Raw genomic sequence first — 20,194 nt, 5'->3', positions numbered from 1 at the left:
CTGACATCATCCCTTTACTTTGCAGCAGGCAGGTTTCTCGCATCTCGCATCCTAATATCAGTTCCAGCTCCAGCTCAGTTTCTCGCCGCTAGAAGCTGAGCTGGGGCTGGTACTGACATTAGAGTGCGAGAAACCTGCTCGCAGCATATCAAATGGAGCCTGTCAGAGTAAAAGCAGGCAGTCGGCGCCGATCCGCTCAGCTTTCACTCTGACATCATCCCTTTGGTTTGCAGCAAGCAGGTTTCTCGCATTCTAATGTCAGTTCCAGCGCCAACTCAGCTTCTCGCCGCCACTCTGTAAGCACCATTAGGGTGGTTTAGTTTGAATGAATATTTTGCATTTTGCTGGTTTATGATTATCTTATATTTGAGGGTTATTTAGATGATTGCCCAGATTTTTCATGCGGGAATTTCGGTATACCGGAGTCGCCATCTAGAATTTTAAAATGACGCCAAACATCGATGTTTGTCTGCTACTCGTCAAAACCATTCCGAAAATACTCATGTTGATTGAGTTGTAGAGAATCTCGCTAAACCGGAAGTCGCCATCTGGGATTTGAAAACTGCGCCAAAAATCAATTTTTCATGGAAAACCTTGAGGGGTAGGTGCATATTTATTTATTTCTGGCACCTACACGTCAAGACCATTCCGAAAATATCCATATTGATTGAATTATAACGAATTTCGCTAAACCGGAAGTCGCCATCTTTGATTTCAAAATGGCGTCAAAAATCAATTTCTGACACCAACTCGTCAAGACCATCCCTAAAATATCCATATTGATTGAGTTATAACGAATTTCGCTGAACCGGAAGAAGCCATCTTTGATTTCAAAATGTTGTCAAAAATCAATTTCTGGCACCTACTCTTCAAGACCATTCCGAAAATATCCATATTGATTGAATTAGCAAATTTTGCTAAATCGGAAGTTTTTTTACGCGGATTTTCGAATTACGCGGTTTTTTACGCGGATTTTCCAATGAACGTGATTTTTTCGCGGTACGTATTCCCCGCGTAAAAAATGGGTAGGTAATGTCAGAGACATAACCGAAGTGAAGTAGAATACACTTAGGCTGTTAATTGGAATGCTGCAATTTTGGCGATCTTCTGCATTAAAATCAGCTATTTCGATATTTGTTATGATGTATTGTGCCCCGTTGTTGTGGTGAATTTTACCCCTGCACAGGTGCGTTTTGCCCTGTCCATTTTTCAAAAAGCAATTCATGATTTTGAAAAATTGAATATTTTTCATGTTCCTGAATACTTTGCAAAGCGATTGTGATTTTAGAACTAAATGTTGACTAAATGATATCATTAATTAAATTCTCCCAATTAATAGTCTATAGCTAAGTTATGATTATATTTTCTTAGGGGTGTATTTTACCCCATCTACCTCTACATACGCTTGCTATAAATTCACATAAATCACTTGCGACGCGTTTGTGCAAATGGAATCTTGGTCATACCTCGAAAATTTCAAACATGCACCCGAGGCACATGCGTTGCAAAATTGAAATGTTAGATTTGTTCCAAAGTTTCGAGTGGGTAATTACAAACTCGATTATTTTCAAGTGGATAATACTACCTTTACTACCCACATTACCCACCGGCCCTGATTATTGAATATTTCATTACACATATGCATAGTGGGGTCAAAATGCATTCGTCTTGCTTAATATTTTTAGAAATAGGCCACTTTAAGTATGGCATGCACAAATAAAGTAAATTAAGGGCCAAATCGGATAACAAATAGTTTTTGGACTTACTGTAAATTATAATTACTCCACAGTTAAGAGCCAGCAGAAGGGCATTTGCGCGTGTAATGTCAGCATTAGAGAGTTAAGCCGAATGCCCTATACATAATATGTTCAAACCTTCACCAAGCAGATTTCTTAGCGTATAGTTTTCGCAATAACCCTGCAATTGCCACGTATGATAATAACCAACAACGAATGTAGTGCCAGGTTATTATTTTTAATGGATCATTTCACTATTTGAACTGCGAAGTAAGTAAAATAATTTAGCTGAGCATAAAATAAACCGGTCTTAATGTGGATGTACAAATGCCGTCATACATGCAGCATTATACAATTATACAGCTTATACATTAGACTGCCCAGGAAAATAATAAATTTTTTAAAACGCAATCGGCCCACCCCTGATTCGATTCCTAGTCCCACCAGGAGAACTTGCACCAAATTTGAAGCAAATCGGACAAGTCTAGCTATCGGACCAACGTGCCTGAAGTTTGTATGGGATTTTTCGATAATTTACATGGAGAAAACCCACTAACTCGCATTTTTGCCGCTAGGTGGCAGTGCATCTATCGTATTATCACTGTAAGTGAAAATAAGAAAGATAATTTAATTGTCTACAACTTTGCCAAAGACTGCTAGTGAATCCGGCTTTGTTAAAAGAAGTTATTAAACTTTTAACGAAGTGATGTCTGAGTCAGTTTTGCATGGGGCCTAGCAGTGCATGGTTGTGTATCTGTAATCGATTCACACAAACTATGCATTTTTGTGAAATAATCGATAGGTTTAGCCCAATAGTATATTCAGAAGAATTATAAGACATAATACGAGTTATGTTTTGGTTGAAAATTTTTAGTTCTAACTATGACCGCATAGAGGGCGCCAACACTAACTTTTCATAGAAGAGAGATAGACTATCAAGATGTTCGAAAGAATTATTGGAAAATATCTGTTCTACAACTTTGTGGAAGACACCTAATTTCTATCTCTTTCCGTTGAAAAGTTAGTGTTGGCGCCCTCTACGTGGTGAAACGTGGAACTAAAACGTTGTATCCAAAACATGGATCGTATTATTTACTACAATTCTTCTGAATATATCATAGAGCTAAATCTTACGGTTATTTCACAAAAATGTTTAGTTCGCGCAAATCGAGTACTGATACACAACCATGCACTGCTAGGCCCCATGCAAAACTGACTCAGACATCACTTCGTTAAAAGTTTAATAACTTCTTTTAACAAAGCCGGATTGACTAGCAGTCTACGAAAAAGTTGTAGACAATTAAATTATCTTACTTATTTTCACTTACAGTGATAATGCTATACATACAGTGCCACCTAGCGGCAAAAATGCGAGTTAGTGGGTTTTCTCCATGTAAATTGTCGAAAAATCCCATACAAACTTCAGGCACGTTGGTCCGGTAGCTAGACTTGTCCGATTTGCTTCAAATTTGGTGCAAGTACTCCTGGTGGGACTATGAATCGAATCAGGGGTGGGCCAATAGGGGTCATTTTTTTCCTGTCACTCTATTATACATAGATGATATGTAAAAGGCTGTCCCAGTTTGCCCCGAGTATCAAATCAACGGCAGATATATATTATATCAGTATCCAATAAGCCAACATCATCTCCTTCACCCAACACAACACAAGCAATGCTATTAGAAACGTCATCGTCAATCGCACTACCGCTTGCCAAAAGAAAATTAACCAAATCTCGACAAACATATGATTACGGCCTAAAAGCCAACTGTCAAAAGTAGAGATGCACCGAATATTCGGTCGACCGAATATTCGGGCCGAATACCAGCCGATTTTGATTTAAGCCGAATATACGGTGCGCCGAATAATAAAAACTGGCTTTCGGCCGAATATGATAAGTAATGGTCAAATATTCATGAAATATTTAAAAGTAACAAAATAAAAGAAAATACATATATACAAAATACTAGAGATGCAACGAATATTTGGACAACCAAATATTCGGTCGGCCGAATTCCAGCCGATTTTTATTTAAGCCGAATATACGGTACGCCGAATAATTAAACATTAAATATTCGGTATTCGGCTGAAAGCCGAATAGTACTATTCGGTGCATCTCTAGTCAAAAGCCACTTTGAATGGAAATTCCGGACAAACCGTTACTAGTCGAACACAGTTCACAAGAGTTTATGAAAGAGAAAACTTTTCTCTTTCGTTTACTACCAACATTTGTGATTGGCGTGTAACGGTTTGTCCGGAATTTCCAATCAAAGTGGATTTTGACAGTTGGCTTTTAGGCCATAATCATATGTTTGTCGAGAAATGATACATTTATCTGAGCCGGCCACGCATAATTTAAAGAGCAAGAGAGCGGGGTCTCTCTCACACACCCACCCCTTCAAATGCGCACACTTGCAATCCGCGTGTTGAAAAAAGAGCGTTCTGCTTTTTCTGCTATGTGTGCTGATCATTGTATTCAAGCCATGCCTGTGCATCATTGGATGGAATGATGCCTGGTGGCAGTCGCTGAATACATTCCAACCGAAGAGTATTGTTTATTGCTTTGAAAGTTGGGTTTTTGATGCACTTCGCTATCACAGTTTTTCCACGGTTGCCAAATGAAATGATACGAAAACGAAATTTTTTCGATCAAATATATTATAAAAACCGCGAGACTGGCATGGCATGCAAATCTAACAGCTAGTAAAAGTAAGATGAAGACACTTTTCAATGTCAAAAACCTGTCAGGTCATAGGTCAGAAAGCAAACTGACGAATTTTCTCTTATGTGCCGCTTTTTACCTGGCGATGCTCATATGATAAAAAAGAGGCAATCCTAGCAACGCTCGCTGCTTGGTTGAATTGTACGGACCAATCAGCGCAGATAATTACCACCTTTACAAAATACATTATTTTCGTTATCTATACTGCCCATAAACGCATAAGAGTCCCATGTAGATTTTTGTCGAAAATGAGTTATCCGTTGGATTGTATTCTGTATCACCACTGAATCACACTGCACAAATAAGATTAGCGGGTTTGTTCAGAAAATATCAAAAAAAAAAAAATACTAAAACATGGTTGTCCCATCCATTTGGCTCAATGGATGGGACAATCTTGAACAGCGTTTTTCTCGGCTTGCTGTTTTTCAACATGGGACTCTTATGCTGTTATGGGCAGTATAATAGACGTACATTTTACGGAATCAAATACAATATAAGTGCACATATTTCCGATCAGATAGTGCAAAAATGTAGCGATTTCGATCAGTACAACGAAAGTTATTCGCATTTGAAAACTGGGGAAATATCTCAGCAGAAATTTTTGAAAAGGGGCCCCCATATTGAAACGTTATAAGTATTCTACTTCAAAAAACCTGGGTGCATTCGTCTGTGTGTATGCAGCAGAAATGAATCGCCGGTTAAGTTAATTGTATTAAAGGATTCTCGTCCCGCATCCGAAAAATAGTTATACACAAACCGTCCTTATTAGGTCGAATATATAATGGGAAAAGAATTCAATTAGAAAATTCCTTTAATTAACTTGTATTAAGTTTGTGCTTTTTTAATTCTGTTCCTTTACCAATAAATTGTAATATAAGCAAATATTCAAAATAATAATCTCCGATCATTTCTGCAAAACCTTTAAGAAAATTAGTGAATGTGACAACCCTGCCACTCAGCGAAAGCCACGCCAAAAATGATGCATTTTCAATGTGACTGCGGTCGTGTCTTATACACAACCATTTAATTTTTTTTCTAAATTTATTGAAATTTGGTATGCCATAGGAAATTTTGTCTATTTTAATAAATTATAGGATAAATTTCTCATTTCAATTAACTACGAGAGGCCCTGCAATTGACGAAGTAGGACGATGTTGCGCTTGCAGTGACGAGCTCCACTATTTAGAATTTTCAGAAAAAAATCATTTTCTAATTATCGATAAATAACGAATAAGAGATCAAAAGCAGAAGTTCGTATGCCTTTTTATTTTTCCGCTAGAAATTCTCAAATACTGCTCGATTTTCCGCCGAATCCAGAATGTCCCCTTAAGAGAATTTGGCTTTATTAGGAAAATAATGCTACTATACTTTTATATTAATTTTCATAAGGCATTTAAATTATCGGAGCCTGTACAAACAAATAAACACTGGAAAACGACTGGAATAGCAAGAGCGCGTAGTAATCCATGATTGAACTTTCAATGAACTTCTCTATATCCAGGATTGCAATCACGACGATTTAAAAAGTAACACCTAGTAGCTTTATTTCATCTTAACATATAAATTGGCTTGAACGAAAAAGTTATAGTAGAGCAACAGAATAAGCGACAATTAACTTTTCCTTTATGCAATTTGTACCCCACTTTGGGCGCAGTACTTTTGCAGTACCTCTTGATGGGCGGCAGGTAGAGAGGACACCAGAAGACCAATCTTACCTGGATTACTCTGTGCCAATTTACCGAGATGTTGAACCAGATACTGGCGAGTATTACCGACGTCTGGCAACGGATCGATTGGTTTCGCTTGGGCAAAGTTGAGCTGCGAATATGCGGCCTGATATCCCGGAACGTCTTCGATTTCAATGAAGGTATCTCCCTCACTAGTGGTTTCATCCGGGGGAAGCTCAAATATCTGGATAACGGTTTGCAGCAACTGAGGCCAAAACTTCACGTATTGATCGGAGATCATTTCCGGCGCTTCGCACAGCAGCTTTGTTATGCCAACCGAAACGATTTTCTGTTCCAGTTCACCTGACACCTTGTTTATATCTGGGATGAAAATCCGTTCGATGACCATGCCGAACATCCTAAAATAGGGGTAAAATATAATAAAAAGTTCGACAAATTGAGTTTTAATATGAAATCCTTACGAGGACTGAATATTATCGATTATCTGCACGAGCGATTGAGCCCCAACTCTGGCTGCGTACAAGCACAAAAACACGATGAAATTACGTACAAATTTAGTAGTCTTGGTAGAACTCAAACGCTGGAACAGAAGCGAGAAAATCTGGCGCATGCTTTGGCCGAGTTCCTCCCTGAAAATAATAAAAAAGTTCCTTGAAGTGTACTGTTCGATGTGGGAAAACGAAGACACTCACGCTGGATAATGCAACAGAAGATTCTGCATTAAATAGAAACCTTCATGGTCGTTGTTTTTAGATGCGATCATCTTTTGGAAAACACCGAGAACGCCATTAAGTTTACCATCGGCACTGATTTGCGGGGATGCTTGCCGGACGAATGCGCACAGCAGTCGAATTAACGGAGTGACGTTGCCTGGTCTTTCCCAAAGCGCCGGTGCCAGGAGACAGGGAAACAACGACAGGTATGTGTCCGGTATTGCGCGGTGACCTTCTCGGATCTCCAAAAACAGTGACAGCATTTGGAATACGTAGGGCATAAATTCTGTAATGACGTATCGTTGGTTAGTACTCACTTTGAAAAATTTAAAGTGTACTTATTTGTGTCGCATATCTTATCAGTCCTAAGACATTATATATGTAATAATGAGCCTATTTTAGCACTACTAGGGAGGGTGCCACACCATTTTACTTTTTTTCTCGGCCTACAAATGATGGAATGCCTATAAATGGGCATCAATATCGTTGCTTCGTATATCAAAATGACCCGAAAAAATTAAAATACTCGCGTTTGAACGCAAGGAAATCTGCAACCTCACCCTTTGAACTAATTTGTAGAACAAAGATGTTAGACGCTGCTCTAACTAACGGTTTCAAATAGGTAGGCTTAAAATAGAAACCCAGCGGAAATAGCCTCATTACCCTAGTATCCAAACCAACCCAACTGTTTAATATATCATAATGGTATAACAAGGAATTTACCGAGAACGTCATGCTGTAAAATGCCTTGGAATACTGGAAACAATGCCTCTTCGAACGACGTCACAGCATTGGGATCTGCTTTGCATACCAACCTAGAACAAAAAAAAACAATTCAACAGTTTGCTAATAAAATTATCCACATTCCAGCGTACTTGACCGAAAGCGAGAGTGTCTCAAAAAGATAGTGATTGAAATGCGGTTTCGATGGATTCTTCGAAACAACGGTTAGTATCTCTGTGAGCCGAGGTAGAACGACGATCATGAAAGACAGCGACGCTTCCTGTAAGGTGTTCAGTGTCCTCATAATGCACTTCATGATGTACTCATTTTCGTTGGAACCCTGTACAGTGAAAGCAGCGAAAAGTCCGGTGATCAGTTCGGCACTGAGTGGAGCCAAAATTTCTTTTGTGACGATCGGTTTGTTGTCTGACCCTTTCATTATGAGGATTTTATCGATCGCGCATGCAGCATAGCTGTGCACGACTACGTTTCCAGCAGCCAAATGCTTCGCTACTAGCGGCAATGTGGCTACAATAATTTGTGGTCCAAGGATAGTTCGAAATGTCATGATGAATTTCAGGGCATCGGCTTTCAGTACAGGTAGTTCATTCACATCAGCTCTCTCTAGTTCTGGTATTATTTGTTGCTGGGTAAACTGTGGCAGTGGTACCAACTCAGAGGTTTGTGTAACACCTAGTTTCTGAGTTTGACCTTTGGAAGCCATGGAAGTTACTAGATAAATAGCAGTATCCTTGGTCTTCCAATTATTGGCTGGATTTTCTGCATATCTGCTCAACAAAACTTGCAAGTACTGACCGAAGATTTCGATAATCTTCGATTCAAAGTTCTGAGAAAGTGTTTTTACCAGGTCGCAAGCTGCTCGTCGGCGTGTTTCCACGTCAGATCCTTCAATATCTCGTCGAATGTATTCCTCCGGATTGTCTTCGAAAAGCTCTTCATCCGAAACACGGAAATCCATGTTGGGTATTATAACCTTTTCACAAATACTTGCAAGCACATTTGGATCTTCGAACAGATGCCTGTAATGACTCCGATCAGCAACCGTACTCAAGAAGTTTAGAGCATTCGAAACAAGGGTATCGTATTTTGTTTGAATGCCCGTATTGACCAGCAATTCCCATACAGCCGTTACAAACTGAGGCATGTACGGTCCAAATTCTTCGTCATACTTTTGGGCATACAGGCAGAGATTCTCACAAATCTGAGATCGTAACAGTTCCAAAACTCCAGCATCCTCATCATCCGAGGTTTTCAAACAAGGAATGTCTATTGTCAGCATGGCGTGGAACGCTTTCATCCACGTCTCCATATTATCCTCGAAGAATTCTGGCAAATCCTGAGAGTTTAATGAATAAAACACTTTACAAACAAGCACCAGCGAGCCATATATAATTTTTAGCGCTTCCTCATTATTCGCGTGCGCTTCAGCTAAACTGAGTGTTGCCTGCAGCAGATCCGTCAAAGGTTTCGCCAACTTATCCAGCACGAATTTAATTTCCTCCCACAGCTGTTGCGATTTGAACTCGTAACGATATCGTTTAAACAGTGAATGGGCAGTTTGCAGAACGCCATTAATAATGTTAAAGTCACCAGTAGCAAACTTTTCGATCATCTCGTCCATCAGCTGTGGCCACTTGAGCGGGAAATCGTATTTGCCGATGATGCTAACTGCATCGCTCAGCTGCTTTTGAATCGACAGTGGCGATTTCAACATCAACGGAACAATCAATGTTTTGATGCCATTTCTGTCCGACTCGGCCACCTTGTCCGGGCCATCGTTATCCTACGGTATTCGAATCGGTTATAACATGCAACTATATTACATTTTCCTGATACTCTACTCACCAGATGATAGCCCCAGTTACGCTTCACAAAATTTTTAAAAGCGATTGCAGCTGCTACACGTATTGTGATGTCCACTTGGGCTCGATCGATTAAGTGTAGACAGAGTAAGGGATAGTTTTGGCTTATCTCGATGCTTTCAATGAAGCGCTCCGCTAATGAAGAATAAGGAAATACATTTTTGGAATAACATAACCTTTATACCGAAAGGCGCTTACCGGGCCGACGCACTTCAGGATCGGGGCTCAGGGTTTGCTGCAAATAGTTAGCGAGACGCTCGAAATTGTTTTCGTTAATTTCCATAGTATCGGCCACAAATCTGCTAAACTTTTCACGTCAGCCAATTGGTCTTAACTACAATAAAAGTGTATGCAATTTTATTTTTCGCCAATCTGATCACTATTTTTTCTAATTTTGCAATAATTTGCGTATTTGCAAAAAAAACTGTAAGCAGAAGGTAACCGGCGGTTGACCAGCAAGCTGACAGTTCTATTGTGCGAAAAAAGTAAAAAAAAGCCGTGGGTTCATCTATTTTACCACTGCCATTAGCACCCAACAAGCGTGCGTAGTTGTAAGCCGTAAGCGGTTGTCAGCGATGCCGTTATAATGCCATTAATGCTTGACATTTCTATTAATCTAAAGCAATGAAGTCCAAATCAAAACAAATATGATATGGCGCACTTTGTAAGCTCAAGAAAAAGCTTATCGGCTTCGGAGATTTGTCACAAACAAATTAAAGTTAACTAAATCTTCGAGCCATAAAATGATACGAAACTGCGATGAATCCAGCTTTTTACGTGCCATAATGGCGGTCTAAATTATTCAGTTCGTAATACGTTTAATTGCCCTTTTTTGACAATAACCGTTTACGCCAGCTTGACAGCAACGCCCAGTTGAAGATGTTGGGAGTTCATTGAATAAACATCCAACGCATTGGACTAACGTAGGATGACTTAATCTCGCTGGGCGGTTGACGTACACGATTATTGTCAAAAAAGGGCCATTAAACGTATTACGAACTGAAAAATTTAGACCGCCATTATGGTACGTAAAAAGCTGGATAAATTAATGTTTAGTGTAGGAAGGGAAGTAATTTCAAAAATAAAATATTCCCAAAACCATGCCTCTGTTCGTCGGTGAGTGAAATCGACTTCCAATCGAAACAAAAATCGTTTGATTTAAGAACGGCAAATATTTATATAACCAAAAGCCCAAATGGATTAAACAGCAAGCGCACTGAAAAAACTTATTCCCCATATCTTCTAGAAGCAGAAGTTCGAGCCTGGGTCAAACCACAGAGGACAGACATCCATGATCGAACAAAAATACTTGAACGTGTGTAAACATTTGAATTAATATACGATAAACACTAGCGCCGCCACACCAACCTATCCCAACTATCCGTCAAATCCAATCCGGAACCGGTTCGAAATCCTGAATGGATTCCGTATGGAATCTTGCTCAAAGAAAACAACCGATTCCGACTCTCTCGGTTCATGCATTTGAGCTGGAATCTAGGGGCAGATCACTTGTGATGCATTTTTTAAAATCAGCTAAATTAAATGCATTTCTTTCCATCAAAATAGAAATTCGTAATGTATTTTGCGTTGCGTGTAAGACGTCAAAACCCTACAAAAAATTAACCCTACATTCAACAAAACGTCGAACAAAGTCAATCAGCGTAGGACGTTTGTTAAACAAACTTTTCTGCGAGGGAGTGCAAAGTTGATGCAAAAATGGAAATTAAATGCATTTTTTTCTAATTTGATGCAAACTTGTTATACATTTCTAGAGTGATCTGCCCCTAGGCTGGAATTCATGCTGAAAATCCAAACCGGTTCCGGACTAGTTTGACAGGGTGAGGAATAACCGCTGTGAATTCTGTCGAACTCAGCCACAAAAAAAATGACGACAGTAGCGCACCTGGTTTGGATATCCCAACTACCTTCGAAACCGTTAGAGATTTTACACAAGTTGAATGCTGAAGATGGACGTCTGTTCTCTGTGAACAATCGCTGTATAGAAAAAAGTCAAACCTGTGGCAGATAGACCATGAAAGATAGAAAAACAGCTTTTCCTCCATTTTCGCTTTGTTTTTATTTCAACCAGTGGGTTCTACCCATTACAATGGGAACATGGGGACAATTTTTTACTAGTGGTCTATCCCCTATATGCTTGTTCATATGCCAGTGGCGCCATAATTGCAATTGTGGCCACAGTCACAACTACAAATACATTTAAAATGACCGTTTAAGCGAGCGAAGCGTTGTTTTCGAGTGTTATGTCTGTTAGTCTGTGGTAGGCTGTATTTCAGCCGAATATTTCACCAAAAGTGACTTTTGAACAGCACTCATGTACAATATGATGCCTATAAGCTTAGTTACCCGTGTTCTATACGCGATTATACAACCGAATTGATACCATTTTTACGGCTTAGTGGTTACTTGGGAACTGCGAGACTGAGGTTAAATCGGGTGTAATTTTTGACAAATGAGGTTAAAGCACTATTTACACCTATCCGGTCCAACTCAGTGACGGTTCAGCAGCCTGCTTCAACACCAATATTCTTTCCCATCACTGAACCAAGATATCTCATTCAAATTATTAGAAATATCACATAGCTCAACTCTGATGACTATCGTATTCATACTATGTGTATCCATTAATTATGTGCCTAACTCATAAACTTCATTATGGCACACATATTATAATCTATTGTCAATACGATACATTGTATGTGAATTGCTAATTTGGGTACTAGTTTAGATACATCGTCTAACTAGACACCCAGATGATGCTAGTTACTGACGAAATGAATAATTTAGGTTAGGTTTTGTGTCCTTAATGCGCAAATTAGTTTAATCAATTTTCCCCTTTCGGAATTATTATTGCATGTTGTTTTACATAGTTTTCCCAACAATTTTACCTGTTTTTGAGCGGATTTACTATTAGATTTGATTCCTAGAATAATTGTGATTTACAAGTAATAATCGCAATCTATAGATGTTACACAATATATTTTCTCAGCGTTTAAATCGATTCCGGAAGCACATCGCATATGGGAACTCGAAGCCTTTTCCAAAGCGAAATATGAACCATTGTCCGGAGATAGATTATCCTCGTTTTTATCCTCTTTTGATGGTTGACCACGCAAGCCAATAACTGATCCGGATTAGTTCTGATTGCCAGCCTGCAAATACAAGATATTAAACTAGTTTTCTTATACTTATCACATTATGCATAATATCTACTTACTAAAGTTTTAAAAACCGGAAAACGTTCTACAAAGCGATCAAACGGGATGCCATGGTGAAAAAATGCGTTTAAAAATAATAACAAATTAAATGCACAAGAAAACAAAGAGCGTAATTTTTGAGTAAAATTTTAGAAAGTACTGATACCAAAACATTGCTGTTAACAACAATAACTATTGTACATGCAATATTTCGACTGACAAATCCGAGGTGCCGTTCTGTCCGTGATTAGAGCGCAAATTCGTTTTCTAGTTGGGGTGTTCGTTAGTTGGGTGTCCGCTAGTTGGGGCATGTCCCAACTAAAAGACACTCTTACGCCAAAAAGTGATTTGGTAAAAGTGTATATATGTGTGTCCATCACTGTGGGAAGTACTACCTTTACCCGCAAGGGGCGTTATGCTGCTACTGTTCCTGATTCTGACCAGAGTGGCCAGTTTTCTTGATATGCAGTCTTCGGTTAATTCCTAAATCCGCCATATTTGTTTACACACTTGAAATACATTACCTACCTGTAGGTAATTTAAATTTGCTGTCCTTATTTCACTGCCGGAAAACAAGGGAGAGTGAATGATTTTTTTACTCAAAACTACTGGGATGAAGATTAGTCTGGCTTTGGGGAATAAATTTCGACTCCCTCTCTTTCGTTTTTCGTTGGAGGCAGTAGGACGCAAAAATGAATTCAGATTACCTACTGCTAGGTAATGCAAGTTTTCCGTATATACTTTGTACACTGATAAACAAAAATATGCATAGTTAGCATACTTTCTATTCCCGTCTCTTTTCTTCTGCTGTGATTTTTATGCATTTACTTACATATACTTCTTGTAAGCATTCAATGAGTGGATAGACCGAATATGTCCAATGCATAAAATTTACAACAGAAGAAACTAGAGACAGATAGAAAAGTATTCTATCATATCATGGTATGCATACATAAAATTCTGCATGTACGATTGGAACCGTTATCTTGGGTTCGATTGGAACGTTAAGCCAGGGGGATCCCTAATAAACATCTTATCATTCAAAAGCCTAACGACCTGTGGAGGGTATCATCCAAACAATATGTGGAATTGTTGGACTATATGGGTTAAAGTTCGTGTATAATATTTTTTTTTTATTAGGGATCCCGTATAAAAAATTCCATTGCAGAAATCTTCGTAACCATTTCCAAACTATTCGTATAATACTCACCATATTGGGAATACTACTGATATATTTCACCATTTTAATTGAACTGTTATACTACCATACCCATTTTACTTACCATTTCCAATACCTTCCGTGTATCCTATATTGCTCCAAAAATCTGTAGTTTAAGATGGTCAAAAAGCCTCGTCTAACAATATTACGGAGATAGCTCAATTGGATAAAGTGTCAGTCTACTTAGTGTCAACGAAGCATTCTTCAGAAGATGGCGAGAGAAAAATAATATTTCATCAATCGATAGAATTGAAATGTGAAGGGGAAGAGATTTTTTTCTCCAGCTAATATTTTATGCATCCCTAGACCAAAAATATGCATGCCACCATAATCTGTATGGTTCTTGAATAGTATGTTTTCAAAATGTATATGGAAAACAGCACATTTTGGTATGGTGACTGTTCTTAACAACCCGTTGTTTGTATGGTCGAGTATGGAAAAACGACACTTATGTTCGATATTATACTAGGCAATGGTTAATCTATTGTTGAACGAACCATATTGAAAATGGTTTTGAAACGATTGATGCAATGGTTGGCATATGGTATACATTTATGCGGGATGCTATCTAGCAAGTACTCCGTACCCAACATCAGATGGACCGGACGTGATTATTGTTTTATTATTCTTCCATCCTAACTCTACAATTAGGAAAATTACTGGTATTTTCAAGCTCCAAGCAACAATCACGACAATTATCACGGTTAAATAGCAATAAATAATACCTTTTACAAATATGTCCACGACTAGTACACGAGACATGCGAAACCGCTTACCCTATATTCTCTTTTTGGGGTGAAGTAACCAAAAAACGGGGTCCAAAGTGCTGATTCGAGGCGAGATGTTGGGTGCGCACAAAATATATATGTGATTTGACAATAACAGCCTACCCCTATTCAGTCTTCGCGCATCTCTACATAAGCATCATCTGTGGTTTTTAGGTTTGCGGTTAAACCCGAATGTCGGTAAAATGAAGAATCACACTTTTTTGAAGTCTGACAAGTGTCATTTAGTGTTGTGACGTGACGGTCATACTAAAAAAGACGCGCTTTTTATCTCACGCGTCTTTGGTGCTACAATCTAAGTTATTTTAATCATTTAAAATCAATAGTTATTGGTTATACGTAATTAAATGTATTACAATTGACAAAGAGTGCATACACGTAGTCCTTAGTATTATCATGCTAAAAACGGTGAGCGCCGAGTCGAATAACAGTAGCAAAAAACAAAATTATGACGATTCACAACTGCGTCAAGGTCAGCAAGAAACAGCAGCACCAACAGCGACGTCGCCGTCGTCAGCACCTGATTCATCATCCATAGTTGGGGATGGTAGTAGTAATAGTACCGCAATAAGCTACAAGTTGGCCGACTTTGAGCTTGTTCGTATTCTGAACAATAACAGTACTCACAAATCCGTTACTGTCTTGGGACATTTCGCAAATATCTCGCGGGAGGATTACGCGATCATTGTTTTAGAAAAAACTGCTTTCACCGAGAAGCAGCTTATAAATTCGCAGCAGTCGCAGTCGAAGGCAGTGACGACATCAAATTCGCATACCGAAACGTTGCAACCGAGCAGTGAAAGTGAACAAAATTCCACTAGTGCTGTCGAACGAAGTTTCTTCTCGGCAACGTCCCAGCTGAGGACGGAATTCATAAACGACATTTACGGAAATTTCCTGTGTGTGGTTGATCCGGAAGTTAATCGTAAGTTTGATGTTAATTTTTTCTCGTGTTTATGTTTAACGCATGCGGAAATTTAACTCTTTGTGTGCAGAAATCAAGGTTACAATCGTCTATCCAGCAAGTGAAAAGCACATCGCGAAATATTCCGCGCAGACGAAGTATCTGGTGGAGGAAACTGCTCTCGATTATCAGACCGTGACCTTACCTCATTTGAAGCAGGAGCAACTGAGTCTGGAGGTAAGCTGTTGAGTTTAACCAGTGCCATACTACAATTACTGCTAATCATTGACGTGTATAACAGAATTGCAATACTTTCTAAATGTATCTCATCGACTAATATTTCCTTAATCTGATATAAAGTTATTTGCTAACAGGCTATCGCCACAAATAAACATACAAATATAAATTTAGAGTAATATTGAATAATTTTAAATGAAGACATCTAAAATGCTTTAATTGAAATATATTCAGTTTGCGGGTTTCTTAACGAATCAAAATTAAGAAACTACCTAGTTTCTTTTTTTATTGTTGCCACGTATTAGCTTTGCTTCGACTTGACCGTCCAGTAACCGATAATTCGTCACATTCAAATTTCCAATTATTTCAGTGGCTTTACAATATACTTGAACATCGCAAAGAAAAGGAACGAATCGTCTTCGAAGATCTTGCTGATGAAACTGGTTTCATTCTTCTACCGGACCTTAAATGGGACGGTAAAACAGTAGAACAGTTGTATTTGTTAGCTTTGGTTCATCAGCGGGGAATCAAGTCACTTCGTGATCTTAACGGTAGTCATTTGCCACTGTTGAAGAATATCAGGGATCGAGGCATCGATGCAATCAAAAAACGATACGGAATTGACGCAGATCAGCTAAGAATATATATACACTATCAGCCGACGTTTTACCACTTCCACGTGCATTTCACCTATCTCAGGCACGATTCACCGGGTACCAACTGCGAGAAAAGCCATCTGCTCTCGACAGTTATTGGTAATATAGAGCTACTGTCTGATTACTACCAGAAGATTACACTTCCTTTCATCGTGAATGGAACCGATAAATTATACGAAAAATTGAAAGCATCTAAAAATCCATCGTTCGAGCCTGAAGCTAAACGCTCCAGAGTTGAATAATTTCTCCAGCAGTAGTTCGCTGAATCGACCGTATCATCATAAAGTAACTAGCTAATAATTAATTTTAAACGCCAAAATGGCCGTTGGAAACATAGAACGTGTGCTAATCGAGCTTCGACCACGGTTACAAAGTGCCAATTTTTTCATCTGCTTCAGCCGCCGCTTTGCGGAAATAAAATCAACCAAAATTGACCTCGGTTCCGATCGGATCACCATAAGCACGGAAAACAACGACGAATGTTATGAAATCAGATTGGGGGACTACTTCAAGTTACACACTCAAACGTTGAGCTCGTTGATGATCAAGAATAGCTATATTTGTTTCCGGATTAACACCAACGAGAATAAATTCCACTCGGAGGTTCTGGAAATCAACGAGTATAATGCATGCACTGATCTAAAGCTAGAATGTGGTCTGCAAACGAACACCAGCTATAAGATAATCTGTAGTAACTGCGGCAGTCCTCTGCGAGATGATCCAGTTAGTTTTAAACGTATACTCGAGCTTCCTTCGGACCACATGGACAGTAATGATTGGTACTGCCATCAGCATTCACATGGTTGTGAAGGTGCCACTCAGTCCAATGGAGAATCTTCTACGAAAACCCCCAACGTGAACAAATTAACACCAGCGGAAACGGACATATTTTTTGGTCCGTTCTATGCAATACTTGACAAAATACACTTTCAGCGGGTTCACCTCAAAGCTGAACGATTTCTGTACTGCAAACGCTGTCTGCAATATTTGGGAACGATGAAACGAAACGGTTCCGCTAAGTTGTGGTATGAAAATCTCCGTTTTCAGCTACAGGATGTAAGCGTCTTGTAAAGGTTCTAAGATAATTATTAGATTTGTAAACTTTTTTTTTATTATCAGGATGTTCCGGGTGAAACAACACCAACGCGACTGAGTCTGTTCCGCAACGATCAATTGTTAGCAAACTTCGAATATCTAGTCCGCAAAACTGTCAATGATTTCAACTTTACTTCTCATTTGGGTTTACCGCCGATCTTTAAAATTATCTTTGAGATGCGTCGACCGGGATTGGACGGCGAAGTCTTCTATCTACTGGTGCAAATTATGGATGCCAACTTGAACGTATTCAAAATTCGTAAAACCCTAGATACAGATTCGTCTGCGTCCGATGAGCAGGTTGAAGACGATCATGAAAAGCAGGAGCAAAGTGATGATGACTGCGATGATGAAGATGTGTACGTAACCACAAAGAAAACATATCGAAATATCCGCCTCGATAGACACAGAACCATGAAGCTAATGTACAGGTACGAAAAATTTGACCAACAACCGATCGTCAATTTTTGGCTGCAAGATAATAACGCGGTTAGTGTAGAAATTTCCGAACAAATGTTTCGAGCGGCCATTCGTTACCTAGACGGTAACTCGGCTTTCGTGCCCGAATGCTACAGAAACAATCTTGGATTCATCTTAAGTTATTTGGATATTACATAAGGACTACAAATATGAAATTACAAATATTGCTTTGTATTAGTACAGTTTTGTTTGCCGTAAAGCAGCGATGTTTATTATTAGTAGGACCAAAAAGAAATTTTCCTTCAAAAACGCTTTTAATTCGCCTAACAGTGTGATGAGACATTTCGTATAACTCTTATCACTCTCTTCGGATATTATATCGTTTTAGAACATTTAGAACTTGATGCTTCGCGATGTTTTTGATGACACATACTACATGGGATAGTGGCAGGACTCAGAGAATCGCTCAAATCAGCATAGGAGAACATCAGTGCTAGAAATCTCAAACCAAATCAATGGGAAAGCGAAAAATGGCCCATAAAATAGACATACAAACGAATTATTGCTGATGCTCTGTTAATAAAATATCTAAATTCCTCAATCAATGCATTGTGATGGGAAAACTTAATTTGCCTAAAGGGGTTATATATTGTGCTGAGCCAAAAAAAAAAATCGAATTTTTCTTAATCGATTTGAAGTTTATACTTTACTCAAATTTCCAACGCGACTGAAAACTGAGAAATGAAATCGCAGCTTCTGATATCACGCTACCTCTGAACTGCCGCTAGAAGCATAACTGTCCCATGTGCTATGGGAACCCTATACACATGGGACAATTATGCTTCTAGCGGCAGTGAAGTGCATGCGTGCATAGTTCAAACTTTACTTCGACATCGACTTTTTTTTTTTTTTTCTAAAAGTGACTTCCCAGTAGTATCCTTGATTTGAATTATCGCTAATCCTTATGCCAACGAACAAATAAAAACCTCTCGAAACCGAACCGTTCGGGAAAATCATCATCATTACTGGAATTTTCATTTTCACGAAACTTTTCGATAACCTTCCTTCACTTGCGTTAATGCACTGGGTGCGCAATGCTCTGCAAATCTAGCGAAATCGTCTTAAGGTTGCACAGAGAATGCGCAAAGTTCGCAAACGAAAAAAGCAGTTTTTTTCCACACCGTATGTCAGATCTTCATAAAAATCAATCAGCAGTACTGTAACAACATTATACATACGCTGATTGATTTTTATGAAGATCTGAAATACGGTGTGAAAAAAAACTGCTTTTTTCGTTTGTGAATTTTGCGCATTCTCTGTGCAACCTTAAGGCACTAGCGGGTCTCATTCAGAGCCATTTGCCTGGCGACTTAAATCTGTAAAGAATACTAAAAATTAACTTATATTCCATAATTTTCAGTTCAGCAATTCGAGAGACCGTGCTCACCGCAAGCCATGAAAAATAGACTACGTTGTGAAGCGATGGTCACTATTTATTAAAAAATCACGCTTAAATAAAAAATTAAACTATTAAAAAATTTCAAATAGTTTATAATTTTCACAAACTTATTAGGAAAAGTTGTTTAATAAGCTTTCGTAATATTGTGTAGGAAAAAAGCTGAAAATTTCAGTATTTTCTTTATCTGCAATATATAAACCCATAAGTATACCAATTAATTGGTATACGAATTGGAATAGGTTCTCCAAATTTTGGAAGAAATCGATAAAATAACCCCTTGAAAACTACCTAAACATTGTTGTAGTTCGATGCAATAAAAAAAAATCCACAAAAATGGAATGAACCTATTAATGTGGAACATAGTGAATAATACATACAATATAGACCCGTTTTTATCAGTCTCATGGTGTATTTTAGGCTGACAAAATGGGAACATTGACTAAATCGGGCAATTTACTTTTTCTTTATAATAAACTGAAGCTGTTAAAATATTTTTCCGTTCCTTGATGTAGTCTGATAACTATTTCTGATTATTTAATATAAATTTCTTTTAAAGGGGTTTCCTAGCGTAAAATTTAAAAAGATGAACTTTTTATTTTTGCATATTTCTAGCTTCATGAGAAGGAAAACATGCTCAAGAAAGGATTTACTCGAATTCAGTCTTGTTCGTCTGCTAGAGCCCATCAAACATGTGTTCATATTTGGCTGATAAAATCGGGGTTTCAATGCATTATAATAG

General features: G+C 38.5%; 3 protein-coding genes across 3 annotated transcripts; 2 read left to right on the top strand and 1 right to left on the bottom strand.

The window, feature by feature from the left end:
• Nucleotides 1–5,976: 5,976 nt before the first annotated feature.
• On the bottom strand, nucleotides 5,977–9,930 carry LOC131690543 (exportin-2). The gene is made up of 7 exons (XM_058976408.1): nucleotides 9,664–9,930; nucleotides 9,449–9,600; nucleotides 7,735–9,386; nucleotides 7,583–7,674; nucleotides 6,839–7,145; nucleotides 6,608–6,775; nucleotides 5,977–6,544 (listed from the first exon to the last, which is right to left on the bottom strand). The coding sequence occupies exons 1-7, from the start codon at nucleotides 9,746–9,748 to the stop codon at nucleotides 6,082–6,084; spliced, it is 2,919 nt and encodes a 972-aa protein (XP_058832391.1). The 5' UTR covers nucleotides 9,749–9,930; the 3' UTR covers nucleotides 5,977–6,081.
• Nucleotides 9,931–14,912: 4,982 nt separating this feature from the next.
• Nucleotides 14,913–16,723, top strand: LOC131690209 (m7GpppX diphosphatase). Its single transcript, XM_058975791.1, has 3 exons — nucleotides 14,913–15,609; nucleotides 15,680–15,825; nucleotides 16,196–16,723. Exons 1-3 carry the CDS (start codon nucleotides 15,081–15,083, stop codon nucleotides 16,721–16,723), a joined length of 1,203 nt encoding a protein of 400 aa, XP_058831774.1. The 5' UTR covers nucleotides 14,913–15,080.
• A 76-nt stretch (nucleotides 16,724–16,799) lies between these two features.
• LOC131690208 (uncharacterized) lies at nucleotides 16,800–18,255 on the top strand. The gene is made up of 2 exons (XM_058975789.1): nucleotides 16,800–17,537; nucleotides 17,601–18,255. The coding sequence occupies exons 1-2, from the start codon at nucleotides 16,800–16,802 to the stop codon at nucleotides 18,192–18,194; spliced, it is 1,332 nt and encodes a 443-aa protein (XP_058831772.1). The 3' UTR covers nucleotides 18,195–18,255.
• Nucleotides 18,256–20,194: the final 1,939 nt, after the last annotated feature.

This window comes from Topomyia yanbarensis, chromosome 3, assembly GCF_030247195.1.
Source record: "Topomyia yanbarensis strain Yona2022 chromosome 3, ASM3024719v1, whole genome shotgun sequence".
In the NCBI taxonomy this organism is placed as follows: domain Eukaryota; kingdom Metazoa; phylum Arthropoda; class Insecta; order Diptera; family Culicidae; genus Topomyia; species Topomyia yanbarensis.
Note: the sequence above shows the minus strand (reverse complement) of the source record. Positions and strands in the feature narration are given on the sequence as shown.